The sequence below is a fragment of the Chiloscyllium plagiosum genome, chromosome 28, assembly GCF_004010195.1.
Source record: "Chiloscyllium plagiosum isolate BGI_BamShark_2017 chromosome 28, ASM401019v2, whole genome shotgun sequence".
Classification (NCBI taxonomy): domain Eukaryota; kingdom Metazoa; phylum Chordata; class Chondrichthyes; order Orectolobiformes; family Hemiscylliidae; genus Chiloscyllium; species Chiloscyllium plagiosum.
The window spans coordinates 45,251,375-45,274,438 of NC_057737.1; the positions used below are offsets into that span (position 1 = coordinate 45,251,375).

The 23,064-nt window shown below is 44.2% G+C and overlaps 1 protein-coding gene across 1 annotated transcript in view; it reads right to left on the reverse strand.

The window, feature by feature from the left end:
* Nucleotides 1–23,064, reverse strand: part of LOC122564162 (protein spinster homolog 2-like) — a 98,346-nt gene that overhangs the window by 70,514 nt on the left and 4,768 nt on the right. The window contains exon 2 of the mRNA XM_043718809.1: nucleotides 9,852–9,917. Within this exon, the coding sequence (XP_043574744.1) occupies nucleotides 9,852–9,917 (66 nt within the window). The remainder of the gene's footprint in view (nucleotides 1–9,851; nucleotides 9,918–23,064) is intronic.

Consider the following 23,064-nt stretch of genomic DNA (forward strand, 5'->3'; position numbering starts at 1 on the left):
GAATACGAGAGAGAAGTCAGGATTTTAATAATCACGTCTGGGGGGTAAATGAGATAATGTGATGAAATCTCCAGCATACCTCACACCAAAGTTCAGATCGTAGAGCGCTACGGAGCGAATCCAGAGAATGTGCAACATGGGGACACACTGTGACAATCTTCCATGTGGGGGAGATAGAAAAAGACAATGTTCAAATTTCTTGATTTTGGACAACAGCAGAAGTTCCAAAATTTGTTTTTGGTAGAGGGATTTCAAGACTAGCAGGCACACTTTTAAGGTGAGAGGCGAGAGATTTAAAAAAAACATGAGGGGCAAATGTTTTACACAGTGTGTGGTTTGCGTGTGGAATGAACTTCCTGAGGAAGTGGTGGATGTGGGTACAATTACAATGTTTAAAAGAGATTTGGATAGGTACATGAATAGGAAAGGTTGGAGGGATATGAGCCAGGTGCAGGCAGGTGGGACTGGTTTATTTTGGGATTGTGTACAGTACGGACTGGTTGGACCAAAGGGTCTGTTTCCGTGCTGTAAGGCTCAATGACTTAGAGGAGAACTTGCGTTTGTATTGTTGCTTTTAAAGTGTAGAGCATCCTAGTTTTGAGAGACAGCAAGCAAGTGCACTGGGGGATGAAGGTCAGATAAAAGAAATGGGCCATCAGCTGGTGTTGGGGTGAGGTGGGGTTGGGGGTGAGGTGGGGTTGGGGGGACGATGTGGGAGGGAAATGGCAGACGGCTAATGGCCTGGCTTCGACATCAAAGTCGGGGACAGACAGTTCAACTTGACCAATTCTTCCTGGCAATTACCCCCTCGCCTTCCCCACAAATTGTCCAAATCTGACACATTTACCCACCCCACCCCCATACCCTTTCCCCAGATGCATTTTGGATGAAAGCTTGAACTCGGGCTCATTTGTGTGCTTCGGGTCCCCAGTTCCAGACACCATCCCAGCTGAAAGTATAGACTCCTAATGACACTATTGCAGCCTTGCCAAAATATTAACGCTCACTAGAACGTTTCACTTGCTCCTGCTTATGGGATCTTACTGCACATGAATCTACTTGCTGTATCCCAACACGACTTTGAGAATGCTTAGCTGGCTGCATTGAGACATCTTACAGCAGGGAGAGGTGCCAGAGAGATACACATCTTTTTTTTTAATGGCTGACTCGTTACAGTGATGGAGTCAGGGCTGACTGAGGGATACAGCAGCAGCTAACCACAACAATCATTGTACAGAAGGTGGGGGAGGATTGCTGAAAATTTGTCCACCAAACACAAGGAAAAACGCTTTGAGTGTTTAAAATCTGCAGATAATAACAGACTGTTCCAACAAGGAAGTGAAACAAGCTCTTTCCACTAACCCTCCCCTTCCCTCCAATTACTGCATTGGAAATATCCCATTCCCAATTTTCCAGCCAGTTCCTGCTTCTTGGGACAAAGGAACACACCCTCATTAGCACAAGACAAAACAATCAGCAGGAAATAGGTGACGTACAGAAGCCCCATCTGTAATTGGCTTTCTGAGTATCTATAGCTGAGAGCTCTGTCTCTCATTACAACAAACGGGTGTCTCACCAACCTACTCAATACCCCACAGATCGTGACTGGCTTCTGACCAGAATCCTTCTTCCTCTCCTTCTTAAGCAGACTGAGGATAATACCTTTCCATTCTGAAGCTGTGCATCCTGAGCTGACTGAACAGCGCAAAGCTGGATCCAGTCACCTTGCCACTGGCGAGGCGGGTGGGAATTGAGGTGGGTGGGATGCTCTGGATTTCACAAGCTGCTTCCACAGTTTGTGCTTGGCGTTGAGGGATTTGAGATGTCGGCTGTACCATTGTCCAGGTCTCGGACACATACAGAAGGGTAGATAACATTGTTTCTCCCCAGACCATGTTCATCAGAATTAATTTCCCCACTGATTAGGATCAATGTCAGAGGAATTAGAATCAATATCCCACTGATCATGATCAATATCACACCAATCAGAACCGATATCCACTGATCACAATCAATATCCCATTGATTATGATTAATGTTACACAGTCTATTTGTTCCACTGTCCATATATTAAAAGGTATGAGATTTCTTCCAGCCCCTGCTCCAGGTTTCCTAATCCTGGTTCAATCCACTGTATGCCTCTGTGCTACATCCTTTCAGTAGTTCATTATTAAAGTCCATTTATTGTTTACCTGTCAGTTGTATCAATCTAGAAGCTGCTTGCTCTGTCTCTACACATCTTCATGCTTTGAGCTGATCAATTTATATTCAATCTCAATCTGCAGTAATCCATAGCCATTTGAGGAGCTGGGCTCCAAACATTGACTCTGCTCAGGCCCCCTAACACCCATCACTGCAACCTAACACTTGCCTTGCTGTCAACAGTTTCTATTTCCGATTTATTTTTAATTGACTTTCCTGCCACGTTTGTCTCTGTATTCCTGTGGTTTTTAGTTTAATTAGAAACATTTTACGCAAAATTTTGTCAAGGTCATTCTGAGAGTTTGTACAAACTAGCTCAAAGAAAGATCTCACTGAACACTAATATTATTGTGAAAATTCATGGAAAAAGGGTCCCTTTCTTTCTCATTTCATGTGGCTGCTTTGTGACATTTCTCTAACCCATCCCAGAAAATATCATTTCCACCTACTATCTGGAACAATCATGAAGCTAATGGATGTTAATTGCTGAAAGTGAGTGATTTAGGCCAGAACATTAAATATTTTCAAAAGGAGTTAGAATCATAGAATCCCTACAGTGTGGAAACTGGCCATTTGGCCCAACAAGTCCACACAACCCTCCGAAGAGCAAACCACCCAGACCCATTCCCCTAACTAATGCACCTAACCTATACATCCTCGAACACTATGGGCAATTTAGCATGGACAATTCACCTAATCTGCACTTCTTTGGACTGTGGGAGGAAACCGGAGCACCCGGAGGAAACCCACGCAGACACAGGGAGAATGTGCAAACTCCACACAGACAGTCACCCAAGGCTGGAATCGAACCCAGGTCCCCAGCGCTGTGAGGCAATGGTGCCAGCCACTGTGCCACCCCAGTTAAATATAGTTCTTCAGGATTAAGGGATCAAAGGATATGGGGACAAATTGGGAACAGGGTACTGAAACAGCCATGATTGTATTGAATGGGGAGCAGGTTCAAAGGCCGAATGGTCTACTCCTGCTCCTGTTTTCTATCCCAAATTGACTTTGAACTAAATGCAGCAAATACTCAAGTTGAAAGGGGAAAGGGTGCAGAGACGTTGGAGGCGGTTAAAATGCTGAACGCAAGCCAAGTGCAGCAAGTTGCAGGGTAATACAATGTTGTTACAGCTTCTCACCTTGAACAGACAAAAGAAGGCCAAATGGCGAGTGTTCAGAACAATATGTTAATGATGGGAAAAAAAGGGTGCTGATTGCTGGCTGCCATGGAAAAAAGACCCATTTCTCCCCTCGCATAAATTGTTGCGATTGTTTGAAGTTTGGCATTTTTGCAATATATCCTGATGAGCGCAAGTCGGTATATTTAGCGACATATTTCTTGAGTAATGAGTACAATCAATTGGATTTTTAATTACCAGCATCCAAATTCTGGTGGACAGCAACGTGGTTGACCTTTAACTGCCTTGGACACTCTGTTCAAGGGCAATTAGGGATGAGCCACAAATTCTGCCTACATTGCATGATGCCAGGGCATTGTAGGGCTGTGCCCACAGTGCCAATTGAAGCTGCTGTCTCATGAAGCTGTCATCTCAGTATCTGTCTTGTCTGCATGTGCTTTTGAGTGAGTGTAAGACAGAGAGAGAGAGAGAGAAAGAGAGAGAGAGAGAGAGAACGCGAGACAGAGAGAGGTGAGGGAGAGGGGGAGAGGGGAAAGGAAAGAGCCTCATTTCACTGTAAATCTGCCTGCACATCACCGCAGAAGATGGACAAGGGTGAATCAGCAATAATCTCGACTTCCACTGTGAGAGTAAGGAGAGAGATAGACATGTGCCTTACATATATGCCTGATAAATGGATTGTCACAGCCCTGAACTACACTCACACCTCTGTGTAGAGTATAATTTGGCTCAATAAAAAAGCTACAGTACTACAATAGAAAGGGATTGACTGAATCACAGAAACTGGGAGCTCACTAAACATTAAGCCAATACTGCAGCTTATTTCCATAATGGGGCAAGTTTCACACCCTCTCCCATTTTCTCACCATGTTACCCTTATGGTTGTTGTCTAAACCAGAGATAAATATCATCAAAACAATACAACATTAACCTTTTGCACCGATAAAGCCAAACCAAGTTCCCATCATGCTTTCGACATTAGCACGTTATGAGGCATGAAAACCTATTGAAAGGCTACAGGAGGAGAGCTCCAACCCAGCTACAGGGACTCAAAGCTGATGTTGGTCCAAGGTGGAGACTTGCACAATTTGCATCTCCAGCTGGAGTTGGTTTGATTATGGGCAGGAAATCCATCCAGGTCAAAATCTCAGCCCCCTCCGCACCCCCCCATCCCCAAGTGCTCCCTCATTAAACCAACTAGTGGAGAACAACCAAAATTTAACAACACCATCAGAGATTGCTGGAGAAACTCAGCAGGTCTGGTAGCATCAGAAAGCAGAGTCGACACTTCAGAACCAAAATTACAGGTGGCTTTTGTCAGATTACAAGGTAGAAAGCTGAGAATCATTCACAATGTTCAAAGATGCCATATCAAGGCAAGTTGTTGTTGTACGGTGCCTGTCATGACTTCAGGATTTTCCAAAACCCTCTTTATGGAGGTGAGCAGAGTCATGTTGTCTTTGACCAACTTGCTCATATCACAACGCCCACATCTTTCCTGATTGGTCGATCCAGTTCCTGCTGCGGCCTCCATTGGTGACCCTACATGACCCATGGGGGCAATTGCAGAATTGGAGCATATAATGGTGACAGCACAGGAAGAGGCTATTCATCCCATGGTGTTTGTACAGGCCCTCTGTCAGAGCTGCACAGCCAGTCCCAGTCCCCACACAAGTCACTTCGGTACAGGATGTTGGCCATTCTGCCCCTCGAGCCTGTTCCATCATTCAGTGAGATCCTGGCTGATCTGTGGCTGAACTCCACATACCTACCTTTGGACAATATCGCTTAATACCTTTGCTGAACAAACATTTACCAATCTCAGAGCTAAGATTAACAACAGCATCCAGCATCCACTGCTGTATGTGGAGGAGAGTTCCAAACCCCTTTGTGCGTAGAATTGCTTCCTCACATCTCTTCCAAACACTTTGACGTTAATTTTTAGACCCTGTCCCTTAGCTCTAGAAACGTACCTTCAGTTAATTATCCAATGCCCTTTAAAAAACCCACGATGAGTGGACCTATCTTCCCCACACTCACCGGCAGTGATCAACCCCAGCGCATTGCAGGGCTGAATAAAACAAAACCTCTTGTACTGGATTGGAATTAGTGCATAGACTGAAGCAGCAACTGCGCTGACCAGCCGCTGCAGTGCAATGTTCAATCAGCGATTATGTGTAAAATGAAATGCTCCCCCAACACCAAATTGAGTTGCAAATCCAGTGGGAGTCTGCAAAGGATCTGATCAGCAATTCTACAAACAGATGTATCGTTCAGTCTCTGAACTACTCACCAGCTAAACAGCAGTGTGGTTGCGGCTGCATGCATGAGCTTTTATTTAAAATTCAAACCGATGTATTCGTATATAAAATACTGGCAGGGGGTTTCAGACAGCTGCTGTCAAAAGTTCCGTCCAGTTTGCAATCATTCAGTTAGCTGCCAGGACAGAACCTCAGAAGCAAAGCCACTGTATTCGGCGAAATTACTCATGCTGTCACACTGAATATATAGAGTCATACAACACAGAAACAGACCCCTTTGGTTCATCTCATCCATACCCCCAAGTCTCCCATCTGGAGCCAAATTCAAAAACCAGACTGTCACATCCATCAGTCCTCAGCTCAATCCATCCAGGGAACGTGTCACAGTGGTTCAGTGGTTTGTACTAATGCCTCACAGTGCCAGGGACCCAACCTCGGGCGACTGTCTTATGTAGAGTTTGCACATTCTCCCCGTGTCGGCATGGATTTCCTCCCACAATCCAAAGCTGTGCAAGTCAGGTGAATTGACCATGCTAAATTGCCCATCATGTTAAGGGATGTGTTGGTTAGGTGCATTAGTCAGGGGAAATGTAAAGTAATCGGGTAGGGGAATGTGTCTGGTTGGGATACTCTTCAAAGGGTCAGTGTGGACTTGTTGGGCCAAATGGCCTGTTTCCACACTAGGGATTCTATGATCTATGATGAAAACATGGCCAACTTAGCTTTTGTGAAGTGACTGCCCTAATACAGGGTATTACTCACCAGCTGTGCTTCACTTTCACGGAATGGCCGCTTCGAGCATTAATCGGGGGAGATGTCCCTCCTCCCCCTCCCAGTGAGATTATGGTTTGGCCTCTCTTGACTCAGGTAGACTGTGATTAACATGCCAGGGCTGGGCATGTTGTGTTCCTACTCACTCCCTATGCCTCCTCCCAATCTGAGCTTATTCTTGTCAACACATCCAACACAACCCAACCACAACCTTACCCCTTTTCCTTACCCCGAGTCCTCTTCCCCAAAAGCAGGTCTGACCCACAGTGCTGTGACCTCCACCACCAGCAGAGCAAGACACCAGCCCAGCTTCGAACCCCGTTCTGTTGGCCACGAACTATCTACACTGGCAGGGCAAGTGAGCACTCCTCCCCAAGATGTCCATGTAGCTGCAGAACATGCATATCGTAGCTGGAGCTATACATAATAATAGTGGAGGATCCAATCTTTTCTCCTCTCATGGCTGACCAGGAATCTTCCACTGCCTGCCATAGGCAAATGTGAGAGTGATTTACTGAGCAATAATCTACCTGTTTTGCCACATTATGAATGGTTGCCAAGTGCTGGAGTGGCACTTCATAGAATCCCTACAGTGTGGGAACTATTCGGCCCATCAAGTCCACACCGATGCTCTGAAGAGCATCCCACCCAGACTCACTGTAGCTCTGTAACCCACCAAGCCTGCACACTATGGACAATTTAGCATGGCCAATCCACCTGACCTGTATATCTTTGGACTGTGAGAGGAAACTGAAGCACTCGGAGGAAACCCACGCAGACACTGGGAGAATGTGCAAACACCACACAGTCAGTCGCCCGAGGCTGGAATTGAACCTGGATCCCTGGTGCTGTGAGTTGGCTGTGATAACTACTGAGGCACCGTGCCATCCTAAGACTTAAACCCAGAGCTTTGAGCTCAGAATTGTGCCAGAGGTCCTCCTTTCTCTATGAAGCTAACATGAGGCCAGAAACAAAGAACTCCTGCTGTTAGTGGTTAACTTTCAGCTTAAATAAACATTGCAGCATTCTCTCCCTTAACCACACCCTGCAGGAAGGTAGTTTGGAACTCCCCATTCCCAATTCCTTCTCCCTACGGCTGTATCAAGGCTACATTTGTCTCTATCAATCCATTCAAAAGTGCTTCAATAAGAAATCAGGAATTTAGCAATTTTTCAACCCCTCCATTATAATCAAATTTTACAACCCCTCCATTATAATCAACTTATAATCAAGCTTCATTGTGCCAATCCAACATGGCTGCCCCGCGTGCACTCTGTGCGAATAGGATTGGCCTGTGGTAAATTTAGGTTTCCATTACAAGCTTTTGAACCTGATTAGTTTGTTATGCAGAGTGGAAAGGTGTGGTGCTGGAAAAGCACAGCTAATCAGGCAGTATCTGAGGAGCAGAAGACTCAATGTTTTAAGCAAAAGCTCTTAATCAGGAATTCCCCATGAAGAGCCTATATTTGAAACGTTGACTCTCTGCTCCTTGGATGCTGCCTGACCGGCTTTGCTTTTCCAGCACAACATTTGTCGACTCTGATCTCCAGCATCTGCAGTCCTCACTTTCTCCTAGTTTGTTATGCAGGCATATAATGGGCAGTTCCAAACTCACAGTGCTTGTAAAGATTCGGAGCACTGCTTACTGGGTATTAATCACCTTTTCTGAATACATTCTTTTTCAAGCAGAGGGGGAAGCTGTTTGGAAATGATTTAAGAAACTAGCAGGTTATATACTCTGAATCTGAAAGAACACATCATCAAGTGGCTGACAATGCTGTACCCTCAATCTTACCCAAACAGTAATAGAATTCCACAAGTTTGTTTCTTAATTTGAGGCATTTTTTGTTTCCAAGCAAAAACTGAAATGTTGTTCAACCGTGACAGTGCTTTGCAGGTACATTGATAGAAGATGTGATCACCACAGCCTTCCCCTGTTGAAGAAAATCCTTCCATCCCAAATTGTGCACACATTTGACCTCCATCCTCTCCTGCTCACCCCTCCACAGCTGATAGTTTGAGATAGGAAACACAAATCATGCCCAGCCTGAATTGATACCACGTTGGAAACTTGGGTATGAGGGGGAACGGGGCAGATTTTTCTCTGAAGAGCTACCTGCAGTGTCTGGGGAGTCTGTCAGTATTCCAGTATCTGAGAAATTGGAATCCATTTCTCTAAATTCCAGGGTCAAAACACAATTGTTAACTTTTGCTTCCCCGCCCCATGTCTGTATTAAAGTCCAGTTTCCACATTACAAAATCACTGTCCCTGCCTTTCACTTCCTCCTCTATAATTCTTTCACACAGACACTGAGCTGGTGATGCTAAGTCCCAGTGCATGGACATTTGCATTAAAATGATTTAGATGTGCACTGCAGCTGCTATTTAGCATAAAGGGCTAATTCTCTCCTTTTCTTTCAAAGAACAGAAAGGAGCAGGTCTGTTCTAAACCTTTCACTGCAAACCTACTTTCAATCTGATAACATCCAGGGAAATGATCTTAGCGCTGCTCCCCGTAGATAAGATAATATTATCTTTTCATTAGAATTCGAATTTCTCCCACTCTGCCTGATTGGAATGTTGATTTTTCCTTTTTAAATGAATGTTGATTCTGGGAATGTCTCGCATTATCCACACAATCCAAAAATCAGGGATGGGGGAGTGGTACATGGGAGCGAAACTTCGGGAGTGGGGGGGGAAAGGAAGCTGCAAATAGGTAGGAGGAAGGGCAGGTGATGGAGAGGAGACAGAGAAGGGGAAGAAGGAGACGGAAGAGGAGGTGTAGATGAAGACAGAGATGAGGAAGGAGGTAGTGAAGGCAAAAGGAAAGGGGGAAGGGGAAAGCTATGGAGACAGAGAAGTGGAGAGAGACAGAGGTGAAGGCAGATAAGGTGAAGAAGACAGAGAGAGAGAAGGAGGAGACAGAGAAAGGAAAGGTGACAGAGAGAGAGAAGGAGACAGGGAAAGAGACGGAGACTGAGATGGAGAAGGGAAAGGAGACGTAGACGGAGATGGGGAAGGAGAAGGAGATGGAGTCGGGGAAAGGTGTTGAGTCCAGGAGTCCAAGTTGTGAAATGTAAGAGGAAGCTATCTAGAGTATGATGTTCCTCCAAATAATGAGTAGGAATTGAGAGAGCTCAGAGAGAAAATTCTGCAGTACAACACACTCTTAAAGATGGTGTTAGCTGTCACCATCATGAGATCCGCAACCTAGTGACAGAACCCCCTATCAAACAGCTGTCACCCTGCTAGATCAAACATCTGATCTCCTGGCACTACAGTTTCCACTTCCACAATGTTACTCATAAGGAAGTCCGGTCCCTGTTTATAAACAGTTGGTTTCAGTGTATCGTAAAGTGCTTATCGATCACAGGGCTCAGCTACTCACTGCTGGGCAATTGGATAGCCAAGGCCAGAACTCTGTAGGTGTTACCCTGATGTTGTCAAAACTAAAGGTTAGCGGCTGGTCACTAACCTGTAGGCAACAATCCGGATTTACTGTCGCTGACCCCAAAGTGTCTCTGAATGTCCGCCAGTACACCTGAGGAGAATTAAGAGTGGGAATTAGATCAAAGACAGAGAAGATAAGTAATAGAAACCGATTAATACATCTAACTCATTTCTCTGAATCATTAATGATAATAAATTCAGGCTTTGGAAGAATACACAGTCACAGTTGATTGACTCACTGGTACAAAAGGGTTTTGCTCGTTATGAAGAGATCAAGGATTTCGATCATACTCAAGGATGAAGTGGCTGTGGTTCAAAAAAGGGGCTGCGTCTGTGATTAATCATTGGAGCTGAGCTGCCGTTCAGGTCTAGAGTTGGCACAGTCCCACCAGCAATCACTGACAATTGCTGTGCTGAGAGTCAACATGTTTCACCTCCTCAGCTTTGAGTGCAGCAAGCAACGCTGAGTTGTTTGAACAATGGGAAGTGTAGTGCTTGCTCGTGAATCCACTGCAAAATATTCTCACTCATCAGGTAGATTTCAATGACTGACTTTCCACTGTATCAGCGCAGCAGGTCAGGCAACATCCAGGGAACAGGAGAATCGACGTTTCGGGCATAAGCCCTTCTTCAGGAATGATAATAAATGGGCTTATGCCCGAAACGTCGATTCTCCTGTTCCCTGGATGCTGCCTGACCTGCTGCGCTTTTCCAGCAACACATTTTCAGCTCTGATCTCCAGCATCTGCAGACCTCACTTTTTTCACTGTATCAGACAATGATCTTGTCCCATTAGTGGGGTGGATAGAATGAATAGCCCAGGTCTTTGTCCCAGGGTGGGGGAGTCCAAAACCAGAGGGCATAGGTTTAAGGTGAGAGGGAAAAGATTTAAAAGGGACCTATGGGGCAGCTTTTCCAAGCCGAGGATGGTGTGTGAATGGAATGAGCTGCCAGAGGAAGTGATGGAATTACAACATTTAAAAGGTATCGGGATAGGGCTATGAATAGGAAGGATTTAGAGGGATATGGGCCAAATGCTGGCAAATGGGGCTAAGTTAATTTAGGATATCTGGCATGGATCAGTAGGACGGAAGGGTATAACATCTCTGTCCAGCCCTGTCAGTTGGCTTTAATTGTAAATGTTAGTCAGAATGCAAACAAATTGTATTTGGCATGACCACAGCTCCTGCACAAACTTCAGAAACAGTATTGAACCGTCAAGAGGTGGAGAATTAATAAAAGGAATCCTGACAGAGCAAATGCATAATTAATATATTTTATCAATTATAAATGGCTAGCAATTACTTTGTAAGGGAACAATGGAATCAATGGATTTCTTTAAAGAATCTGAATTTTCTGCTTAGCATTTTGTAATGTTTTCCTTCAAAACATTCTCCTCCAACTTGCAAAGTAGCTATAGCTTCACCATCTTGAGCAATTTTTAAGTTTAATTTTCAGCTCCCCTAGGTTCCTCTAAGCTGACACAGTCTCAGATTAAGAAACAGCACTGTGTGCTGTTCACAAGTGGCCCTGGAGCAACTCACCAATGCATTTTAGTCAATATCTCCCCCTGCCTGGGAGCAAGACAACTCAGGCAAAACACGGGAATATCAACACCTCCAAGTTCTCCTTGAACTCATGCACCATCCCAATTTGGAACTAAATTTCACCATTCCTTCTTTTTTGTGCTAAGGTTTTGCAGCTCCTTCCAAACAGCACAACAAGAATGCCTTAACACATTGGACCAGGAGGCTAATGTTTAGACCCTTGAGCCCCTTCTGCTGTTCAATGAAATCCTGGCTGATTTGCAATCTAACTCCACATCCCCAATCCCATATCCCTTAAGAATACTGTTTAACAAAAATCTACCAATATATGACTTCAGTTTGAATAAAGAGCAAAACTGAAATCTGAAATCTAAACAGAGAATGCTGGAGAAACTCAGCAGGTCTGGCAGCATCTGTGGAGAGAGAAACATAGTTAACGTTTCGATTCCATTGTAACTCTTTTTCAGAAACTGACAACGGCCTTGCAATCATCATTTGCTATCTCTAATACTCTTTGGACAAAGGAGTGCTCTTTAATTTCACTCCTGACAGGTCTGGCTCTAATCTTTAGACAGTTCCTCAAATCTCCAGACTCACCACTTAGTGGAAACATCTTGAAGACTTCCTGGGAATACAACCCATAATTGTGATGTCCCTTTGGAATTTCACAGTGGTCCATTCTGTTAAATCTACACTGTGTCCACTATCCTTACCACCATGTGGTGTCCAGAACAATCTCCAAGTGTCGTTGTAAAGTTACAGCCCAACGTTTCCTCCACTGTGTTCTAGTCCTCTAGGCATAAAGGCCAGAATTCCATGTGGCTTTTTGACTTGAATAGGAAAAGTTTAGAGGGATATATGCGAACCGCAAACAAATGGGAATAGTTCTGTTTTGGAGATCTGGTCGGCATGGGCAGTAAAGGGTCTGTTCCATGCTGTCTGTCTCCATTACTTTTCGTCAGCCAATTCATGACACTGCAATGATCTGTGTACCTGGATCCCAAGTCTCTTTACAACTCGGTTTCAACCTTTGGATCACTATTTGAAGGGTTAATGTGCTGTAACACTTCTGTGGTTCAGAATGGACCCAGGTCTATCCTTGTTAGATCCGAAATGGATGGCCTCACATGTATCTATACATTACAATATATTTGCCACTGGTTTTCCCATTGATTTAACCTACAAATACTTCTTTGAGGAGAAAGTGAGGTCTGCAGATGCTGGAGATCAGAGATGGAAATGTGTTGCTGGAAAAGCGCAGCAGGTCAGGCAGCATCTAGGGAACAGGAGAATCGACGTTTCGGGCATTAGCCCTTCTTCAGGAATGAGGAAAGTTGGTCCAGCAGGCTAAGACCCCAGTCTGACCTATCACCCTCACCTTGACCTTTTTCCACCTATCACATTTCCGACGCCCCTCCCCCAAGTCCCTCCTCCCTATCTTTTATCTTAGCCTGCTGGACCAACTTTCCTCATTCCTGAAGAAGGGCTAATGCCCGAAACGTCGATTCTCCTGTTCCCTAGATGCTGCCTGACCTGCTGCGCTTTTCCAGCAACACATTTCCATCTCTACAAATACTTCTTCACAACTTTATGCTTCTACTCAAGCTGCTTACAATGCTGTAAAGTTGTGCGTGCGCCTTTCAATTTCAATGTGGAAGACATTAATAAATGTGGTGAATCACGAGACACCAACACAGGTCCTATGGGAGACCACTGGCTGGACTCTGACAGACAAAGCCCACAAATATGTGCAATGTTTGGTTTAAACTATGTGGATGCATACTCCTGTGGCAATGGGGTATATTAGTGATACTAATCCAGATTAGTCCCCACCATTACAGATGGTGAAATATGACCTCAGTAAAGACCTGGAATTCAAAGCTAGCCAAATGGTAACCATTGTCAATTGTTAGGAAAGACCCATCTGGTTCACTAATGTCCTTCAGGGAAGGAGATGGACCATTCTTACAAGGTCTGGCCTCCATGTGACTCCAAACGCGTAGTAACATGGTTGACTCAACTATCATCCGAAATGGCCCAGCAAGCCACTCAGTTAAAGGGACAATCAGGGATGGGCAATAAATGCTGGCTCAGCCACCTCTAATGGGTGAAAAAAGTCAAAATTGGGACCGTACTGCACAAGAAACAAACAGATTGTGCACCAGCAAAAGCCCCTGGACAATGGTAACCATTGTTGATTATTGGAAAAAAAAACATCTGGTTCACTAATGCCCTTTAGGCAAGGAAACCTCCATCTTTACCTGGTCTGGCCTACATGTGACCCCAGACCCACAGCAATGTGGTTGACTCTTAACTGCCCTCTGGGCAATAAATGCTGACCTAACCAGAGATGCCCTCATCCCATGAATGTTTTAGAAAATGCACAAGTGCATGGCCACACATCCATCTTAAAAGGGATCATATAAAGAAACAAATGCCACAGCCAGAGGAAAATTAGTGGGAACTGTAATTTTGTGGTCAAACGAGGCTCCCTCATAGTCACAGTTCTGTAGCTGAAAAGTGCCACTTACACAAGAATCTGTGTAAGGAAGTGTGGCTTGAAAAGGAGAGCCAATAAAAATAAAAATCTGTTGACAGGAAATATCTTTGGAGCTTTCGAGCTGCGCTTCTAAATCTGGACAAATCAGCACTTCTGCTGATTTGCGAAAGGGAAATTTGAGTGTGTTTATTGAGACTATCTGATCAAGTTGACACTGCAATGTTGCACCTCCCAATACAATGGGACTGTCACTCACAGTGGGATTGTCTTGTGAGCATGTCCCCTCCTGTTATAATTGACTTTTAATGTGCAATTCCGTGTCATACATCAAATCAGACAGGCACACTCAGAGAAAACATTTACCTCTCTCTCAGAGAGCGGCTTTCCTAATGTTTAAAATAGAGGACACAGCTTTAAAATAATTGGCAAGAGGTGAAGGGAACTTATTTTTTTTAACACAAAGAGTTACAACAGACATAATGCTACCTCTCCAAAAAAAATTGAATAAATTTGTGAAAAGAAAACCACTCTGGAGGTTACAAGGAAAGAGCACAGGACAGGAACTAAACAGATAGTTCTGATAAGAGGGGCCAAATGACCTCCTTCTGTTTGGAAAGATTGGGTAAGTTGAGGAACTTCAGCGCTGAGAAATTGTACAATTTCTCCTTTTAGACACTACTCTCAATAGCATGCAGTTCGTGTGAGTGTATAAAAATCATTCCTCTCTAACCCCAAAACCAATAGGCCTTTTAAAATTTCTGTCAATCCTCCCTAACCCCCCACTTCTCAAACCACAATCAAGCTCCTTATTAGCCTCAGCTGAAACTTTATTGCTGGAACAGCACAGCAGGTCAGGCAGCATCTAGAGAACAGAAGATTCGACGTTTCGGGCACATGCCCTTCTTCAGGCATGTTTCGGGCATGTGCCCGAAACGTCGAATCTTCTGTTCTCTAGATGCTGCCTGACCTGCTGTGCTGTTCCAGCAATAAAGTTTCAGCTTTGATCTCCAGCGTCTGCAGACCTCACTTTCTCCTCCTTATTAGCCTCAGCCTCTTCACTCCCAAAGCACTTGGAAAGAGGTTGGTGATGTATATTAGGAGAAAGTGAGGACTGCAGATGTTGGAGATCAGAGCTGAAAAATGTGTTGCTGGAAAAGTGCAGCAGGTCAGGCAGCATCCAAGGAGCAGGGGAATCGACGTTTCGGGCATAAGCCCTTCTTCAGGAATGAAGTATGGAGTGAAGTTCAGGAGTGATGTATGTTAGATCAGGAGTATTTTGAGATTATGGCTCTCTGCAGACTAAAAGCTGACCGCAAAGGTGGTATTAATGAATATGCGAACCCTGTGCTCAGACCTCCCACACACTTTAACTCCAGTAAAAAAAGACAGAATAATGGAGAAAACATGGACTCCTTACTGATGGATAAGTAGCACAGCTTATTGTGCTGTGGTTTGTTTTATGATGAATACTTGAGTAAACATTCTTTGAGTCTGGTTTTTCATGTGGTTTTGCGGATGTTTGTGGTTTTAATGAATTGGATGGAGGTGGGAAGGGTTGGGTTGGGGAAGTTGGCATGTGAAGCAGCGGGTAGCTCCTGCCTCTAAGCCAGACGTTCTGGGTTCAACTCCCACACTGGGACTCAATGGGAAGTGCATTTGTAATGTTGTCAAACTGTATGTGACCAAACAAATAAATATGGTCAGATTGTCACTCTGTAAATCCTTCTAATTAAGGGGAAAGATCCTTCTGCTCAGCCAGAACCAGGAAGCAACAAAGGGTTCCATGCATAAACTCTTTCCACAGGCTGAAGGGCTTTTGCCTGAAGCGCGATTTTCCTGCTCCTCGGATGCTGCTTGGCCTGCTGTGCTTTTCCAGCACCACTCTAAACTTGTCAGTAGTAAGTGCCCTCTTTCTTTCAAGGGACTGATGAGGAGGCGTGTGAAGGACATCAAATATTAACACTGACTAAAATGTCATCTCTTCTATGGCCCGAAGTGAGATAAGACTTTTATCACAGTGGAATGACACTCGCTTGAGACCTAGAAATAAGAGGATGGAGCTAACTCGATGTGCCACACAATGAACACGTCAAGCTGAGTCAGTGATTTTGCCCAAGAGAAAATGTTGCCACAGAAACTGGGTCAGGAAAGTGCGAGTAATTAAAGAGCAATTCCTACTGCATTTCCAGGGTACCATGCGTGACAATGATGCTTCAGTGGTTAGCACTGCTGCCTCACAACACCAGGGACCTGGGTTTGATTTCAGCTGAGGATGTTTGCCTGTGTGGAATTTGCACATTTTCCCCAGTCCAAAGACATGCAGGGTTAGGTGGGTTAACCAGGGTTACAGGGATAGGGTACAAAGCTCTTTGGATCAGTACAGACTTGATGGGCCAAATGGCCTCTTACCTCACTGTGGGGATTCTGTAAAAATCAATTGCATTTACTGGCAGTCTCACAACCTCAGGCCATCCCCATATACTTTACTTTGTACAGTGTAGTCATTGTAATAGAAGGAATCACAGAATCCCACCTAGACCCATCCCTGTATTTCCCATGTCTAATCCACTTAATCTACACTTCTTTGGACTGTGGGAGGAAACCCACACAGACACAGGGAGAATGTGCAAATTCCACACAGACAGTCTGTCTGAGGGTGGAATCGAACCCAGGTCCCTGCCGCAATGAGATCGCAATGCTAACTACTGCGCCATCGCGCCACCCCTATGGTGATTGTCCCTGTGCTGGAATGGGACTGTGACATTTGACAAACAGCTGATCAAATTGATCACCTCACCTCTCACCAGTGCTTTTGGATGGGTTCTGGCATTTTGTAGGAACTTCAGAGCTCCCTCCCTTATAAACAGCATCCTGAAAGAATCCCAAACTCCCAGGAGATGCAGAACCCTACACCATCTTTTATCTTCACAGCCGACAGTGAAGAGCTGTTCTAACATGATCATACCTTGCATTTTAAGTGAGATTTCCAGTCAATTGAAGTTCTGTGCACTAAAGGGCCTCAATAGGTATTCTGTTCCAACGAGTAAATAGTTCTCAGGGAATTATAGGGGTTGGAATTCCTTAATACCAATAACGGGAAAGCTATGATCACAAGATTCCAGTAAAACTACCAATTAAGAGGCTTACTGTAAAACTCTTGGCCACGCGAGGTCCTTTTGTTCAAAGTTTCCCTTCAGCTTTGTCTCAACTGAATAAAAGGAATGGGGTGGACCTTTTTGTCAGGGCCTTTGGACAAATGCTGCAGACACAGACTGGGGCTCAAACAAACCCTGCCCAGCAACCAGGAGGAGCAGTAAGAAAGGGCTGGTCACCTCCTTTTGTCTTAATCAGCAGTCAGCAGCAAGCAGAGCTGGGAGAGGGAAACTCCAAAGGAACCATTGGGGGATGTCAGTGACGGGAAACATCCTTGACTAAGGGGAGGGGAGTAGGCAGGATTCTGCAGCTGCATGTGCCCATTGGCAACATCCGTGTGTGCTGCATGTTGGATAACACGGAAACATTTACTTAATATATTGGCAGATAAATTAATTCCTGAGGGAATCACACAGAATGATATTAACACACCTTCTTAATGTCTGGTAATGTATGTAATAAAAAAAGGGTTGCGAGCTTTCATACTAATGTGGATAACCCATCCATTTACACCTACTGTCATAGAAAGAGGTGGTAGTGCACTAACATGTCACTGGATTAGTAATCCTGAACCTCAGGGATGATGGGTTCAAATCCTACTGTGGCAGATGATGGAATTTCAGTTCAATACAAATAGAAAAGCTCGCATAACCTGAACCATTGTTGGAAAAACACACCCTGGTTCACTAATGCCCTTTAGGGAAGGAAATTAGCCATCCTTACCTGGTCTGGCTTACATGTGACTCCAAACCCACAGCAATGTGGTTGAATTGGAAATTATCTAACAAGCCACTCAGTTGTGTCTGAGATTGGATAGACTGCATATAACAAGGAGGTCAAGAACTTGCAGGTACCACCTGCAAGTTCCCCTCTAAGCCACTCACCATCCTGCCTCAGAAAAGTATTTATGTTTTCCAGTATCATTGGGTCAGAATTCCTTCCTTAATGGCAATATGGGTCAACCTACGGGACATGGACTGCACTGGTTCAAGAAGGCAGCTCACCACCACCTTCTCAAGGGGCAACTAGGGATGGGCAATAAATGCTGTTCCAGTTAGAAATGTCCCTGTTTTCAAATGTCTTCGGTTACATTCATTTCTAATCATTGAATATTCAGGAGTGTCAGTAAGATGTATCATACAACGTCGCCAACTCTGGTTTTGACATTGTCTTGGAGGTTTCACCACATGGCCTTCCACTCTCAACTGCCTCACCTCAGTGCATTGGTCAGTTGATATGTCCATTATCACAATACTCTGCCATCCCATGTCCCACAGAGTGGATCCTGAATGATCAAAGCCTGTTTCTATCTTCCACCTTCCCCCCTCACCCCCCCAACATTGGTTTCCATTCAAGTTCCAAAACATTATCTCCTAGCAATAGAGTGCTCAGCACAGCAAGAAAAGTCGTGATCTCTTGAAGACAGAGCAGGTATGATGTGAAGTACAGAAGGCTCAATACAAGGAAGTTTTGAGAAACTCACGCTGTGGCAGTAGGAGGTGCTATACTGAGTTACAATGTAGAGGAACATTGCTGAGAGTGAATAACCCAGAGCTTTATTTCATCTCTAAATCTTTACTCTCATTGTCCCTGTAAATCAGTAAATCCCTGCAACAGGTGACCAAAAATAGAAGTGTTTAATTCCTCACCTTGCAGAGTCTAAAAATTCAACCCCCCAAAATACATGAAACAACCTGACAGTAACACACTGTAAAACGAAAGATCTTTGCACCCTGTGTGTTTACACATTCTAGCTATTTTTACAGCTCATCAATTAGATGCCACTGAAAAAAATTATCAACACTTGGTTGAAGAGAGTCTTCTGGGCTGCTTCATGAGTGAACTTTTTTTTAAAGTGGTCAGTTAGGTGGGGCAATTGTGAAAGGTGTGAGTTTGCCATGACTGGGATAGAAATATCCCAGTCATGGCAAACTCACACCTTTCACACTTTTCTATCTGGTGGACTGGGATAGAAATATTGAAATGTTGAAACCATCCAAAGAACTGAGTGACAGAGTGTAGTCCAAGCTACTGATAGCCTGTTTGGATTTTGCTGGTGCTAATCCAACACTGCACAAGGAATCCTTAAGACGGAATTGATGAAGGTGTATTTGACAATAATTTAGTTATTTCATTTTTGTCATTTCAAATAGTGGGAGAAAATGCAATTTTGACACAGTAATAATCTTGCTTTAGTATTGGGGATGATTGCTTGAAAGCATGTTGCACTGAAAAGAAGAAAGTTTAATTGATTTTATTCTATCTCGGGCTGCAATCAGACATTGTTAAGAGGCGTAGTCATGTAGGTATTGCAACACTGGATTACAAATCAGAAAAAACATACAATCAAATCCCACCCTTTCAGCTTAAGAATTCGATTTGAACAAAATAGACCATATCTCGAAGAGCAAGCACAAAGTCTGTGGTGAAAAATCCATCAGGTTCCCTTACATCCTTCTGAAAGAGAAACCTGCCTTCCTTCCTTCCCCCAGGCTGGATCTATAAATGACTCCAGTCCCACACCGTACATCTGACTGTTCATTGCCCACTGAAATTGCCTGGTAGGCCACACAGTTGTATCTGTTCATGGGTCAAACAGGAGGACTCTTGGGAGAATCTAGAGACGGGGCCGAAAATGCCAGAGTTGGCAGCTATGCCTGCACCCTGAGAATGCTTGGAAGCAAGGGATTTGTTAAATTGAGTTTGACAGGGAATCACACTGAACATGGTATTGCCTCTTCGAGTCACTTTGATGAACAGATCATTATTAATGCATGAGGAAAATATTCTAATTTGTGTCCTCCAAAGGATTTGTTTGGAATATAGTATCAAGCTGGGATTGTACAACATTCTCCAGCATCGGTACAGACACTACATAGCTCAGGAAGCTAAATGTTACAGTTTCCAGCAAGCTGGACTAAACACCCCATTCATGTACAGGTTTAGAGTCCTATCCTGGCCTCTCCCAATGAGGCTGCTCCTTCTTACTATTAACTGATGGCCAGGGATTTTGAACTGGGCATTTCTTTCTGCGAGAACAAACATGGAACCTGATACAGTGGTGCTCTCTCCATGTACTGTGGTAGCAGTGTGTACTAACCAGACAGCAGACTGCAGCATGAACAGTTATGAAGAGGTCAAATTCAATGTTAAATATTAACTCTGTTTCTCTTTCCACTAGTGCTGTCAGACCCACAGAGTTTCTGCAACATTTTCTGTTTGTAGTCTGGAGTTAGCGATATTTTAGTTTGATTTTTATGTTTCAGGATCATCCACATACTGAGACAGGGTATGGAGCTAGTTAGATTAAGTAACCACCTGCTGATACACGAAGTAACCATCTACAAACAGATCACTTAAGTATCTCAGTTGGTTGATGCAGAAAAGTTTGATTGAAGCCAACAATGGAAATAAAATGTTCCCAGACCTGAAAGATGTACTTATATCAGGAGATCTTTCTTGCATACCTCATGCATGGTCTGACAAAATCATAGAATCCCTACAGTGTGGAAACAGGCCAGTCAGCCCACTGAGTCCACACCACATCTCCGAGAGCTTCCCACCCAATCCCTTTAACCCTGCATTTCCCATGGCCAATCCATCTAACCTGCACGTCCTTGGACTGCGGGAGGAAAATGGAGCACCTGGAGGAAACCCACGCGGACATAGGAAGAATGTGCAAACATCACAGTTGCCCAATGTTGGAATCGAACCCAGGTCCCTGGTGCCATGAGGCATTAGTGGTAATTACTGAACCCCCATGCTACCCTCAGACAAAGGCTGAGATTGACCAATTCTTGATCAGGAGGGAAATCAAAGGTTATGGGGAATGGGCAGGAAAGTGAATACCAGATCAGCGATTGAATGGTGGAGCAGACTTGAGGGGCTGCATGACCTACTCATAGAGTCATAGAGATGTACAGCATGGAAACAGACCCTTCGGTCCAACCCATCCATGCCGACCAGATATCCTATGTTCCTGTTTCTTAAGATCTTAACCCTGTGACTGATTACACAGCTGCTAATTGTTAATTGTCTTGATGTGCTGTTGGGATAATCTAAGCTATGGCTTTGCAAAGAGGGCAATGAATGTAGACTGGGCTGTCTTCAATTGTGCTGATGTTATCCCACTGTTTCTACCATGTCTGATTGAACAATTACAGCTAGAGACAGGTTATATGTCTACAAGAGCTCTTGACTGGAGCATCATGCATAATGTGACATGAAAGAGGTAAAAGGCAGATTTAACAAAGGAGTATTGAAGTGTAGTTATTGTTCCAATATAGGAATGTGACAGCAAGTTTTCACACAGCAAGATCCCACAAACAACAACATTAATCTGTCTCAATGCTGTTGATTCAGGGGTAAATATTGGTTAGGATACCAGAGATACCTCTCTGCTCTTTTTTGAGATTTGTACATCATGACAGAGCCTCTGTTTAACATCTCATCTGAAAGATAGAACTTTGACAATGTAACACTCAGAGTCATACAGCACAGAAAGAAGCCCTTTGGTTCAACCTGTCCATGCCAGCAATAATCCCAAAATAAACTGGTCCCAGCTACCTGCACTTGGCCCATATTGCTTCAACATTTCTTATTATTACGTCATTGAAACATTGTAACTCTCCCAGCATCCATCACTTCCTCTGGAAACTCATTCCACACATGAACCACTCTCTGCGTTGCCCCAATGTCTTTTTAAATCTTTCTCCTCTCACCTTATAAGTATGCCCCTAGTCTTGAAATCCCTCATCCTAGGGAAAAGACACCTTATCTATACCCCTCATGATTTTATAAGCCTCCATAAGTTCACACCTCAACCTCCTATGCACCAGTGAAAAAAGTCCCAGTCTATCCAGTCTCTCCCTACAATTCGAGCCCTCCATTCCTGGCAACATCCTTGTAATTCTTTTCTAAACCTTCTCCAGTACCTTCCTATGTTAGGGGGACCTGAAGTGGACACAATACTCCAAAAGAGGCCTCATCAATGTCCTGTACAAACTCCACATGATGCCCTGACTCCTATACTCCCTTAGTTGTGGAGGGGGACTTGAACACATAACGTTCTGAACTGGAGACAAGAGTGCTCCCTGCTGAGTCATATCAACACAAACAAACAGTCTGTTCCCTTCCCTTTCTTTTCCAACAGTGGCAGGTTCGTCTTGAGCAGGAATTCCATTTTCTCTCAACAATAGCCCATTTCCTTAATTTTCCATGAAACAATTCAGTGCAAAGCCCAAATGATTACTGTGCTGCAGGAATCAGGAACTGCTTCTGAAATTACTCATTCTCCAGTTGTTTACTGACGCCACGGTCCAGCTTACATGCCTGGCATCTCCCAGAAGGCAGAGGCCAAAGATGAACAATATGAACGTCATGCATTGTTGCAAACTGTGGTCATTTGACAATGAAATGCTGACACGTTAATTTATGCTTTATTTCCCTAATGTGGTTATCGATCAGTTATCAGTTTTGGACCATTACGAAGCAACATTGAACAGATCAGAGGAACATGATCATGTTCACTTTGATTAGAACGTTTTTCAATTCTTTTCTTCCAATTTTAACCTTTCGCTTTAAAACCCAATTCAAGATCATTTTTGGTGTGTGGAGGAAGTCTGACAGCTCTTTTCTTCTGCCCAGCTAAAGATTATATCGAAGCTATGCTGATCTTTCCCTTCTCTGGACTAGGTGCTAACCCCATTCGTCCTTGCTCTGTTGCCACTCCAGACAATGTCAGCACAAATCAGACATTGGTCAGGGCCCCTTGCTGATGTGCAGCTCTGGGCTGAGTATTTAGCTAAATGATGCAGCTGCTGACTCAAGATCACCTCAAACAGCTTTCCATCAAATGAAAGGGAAAGATGTTCTAAAGTCTCCCTCCCGCCCCGGTCACTGAATCTATTGCAGCTACAGAATCACCACAAAAGCAGACACAACCTTCGCCTCTCTCATTTGTAATTGTTTATCCTGCATCAGTCGGTAACGCACTCAACCTCACACACAAAATCTCACACAAACGCTGACACGCACTA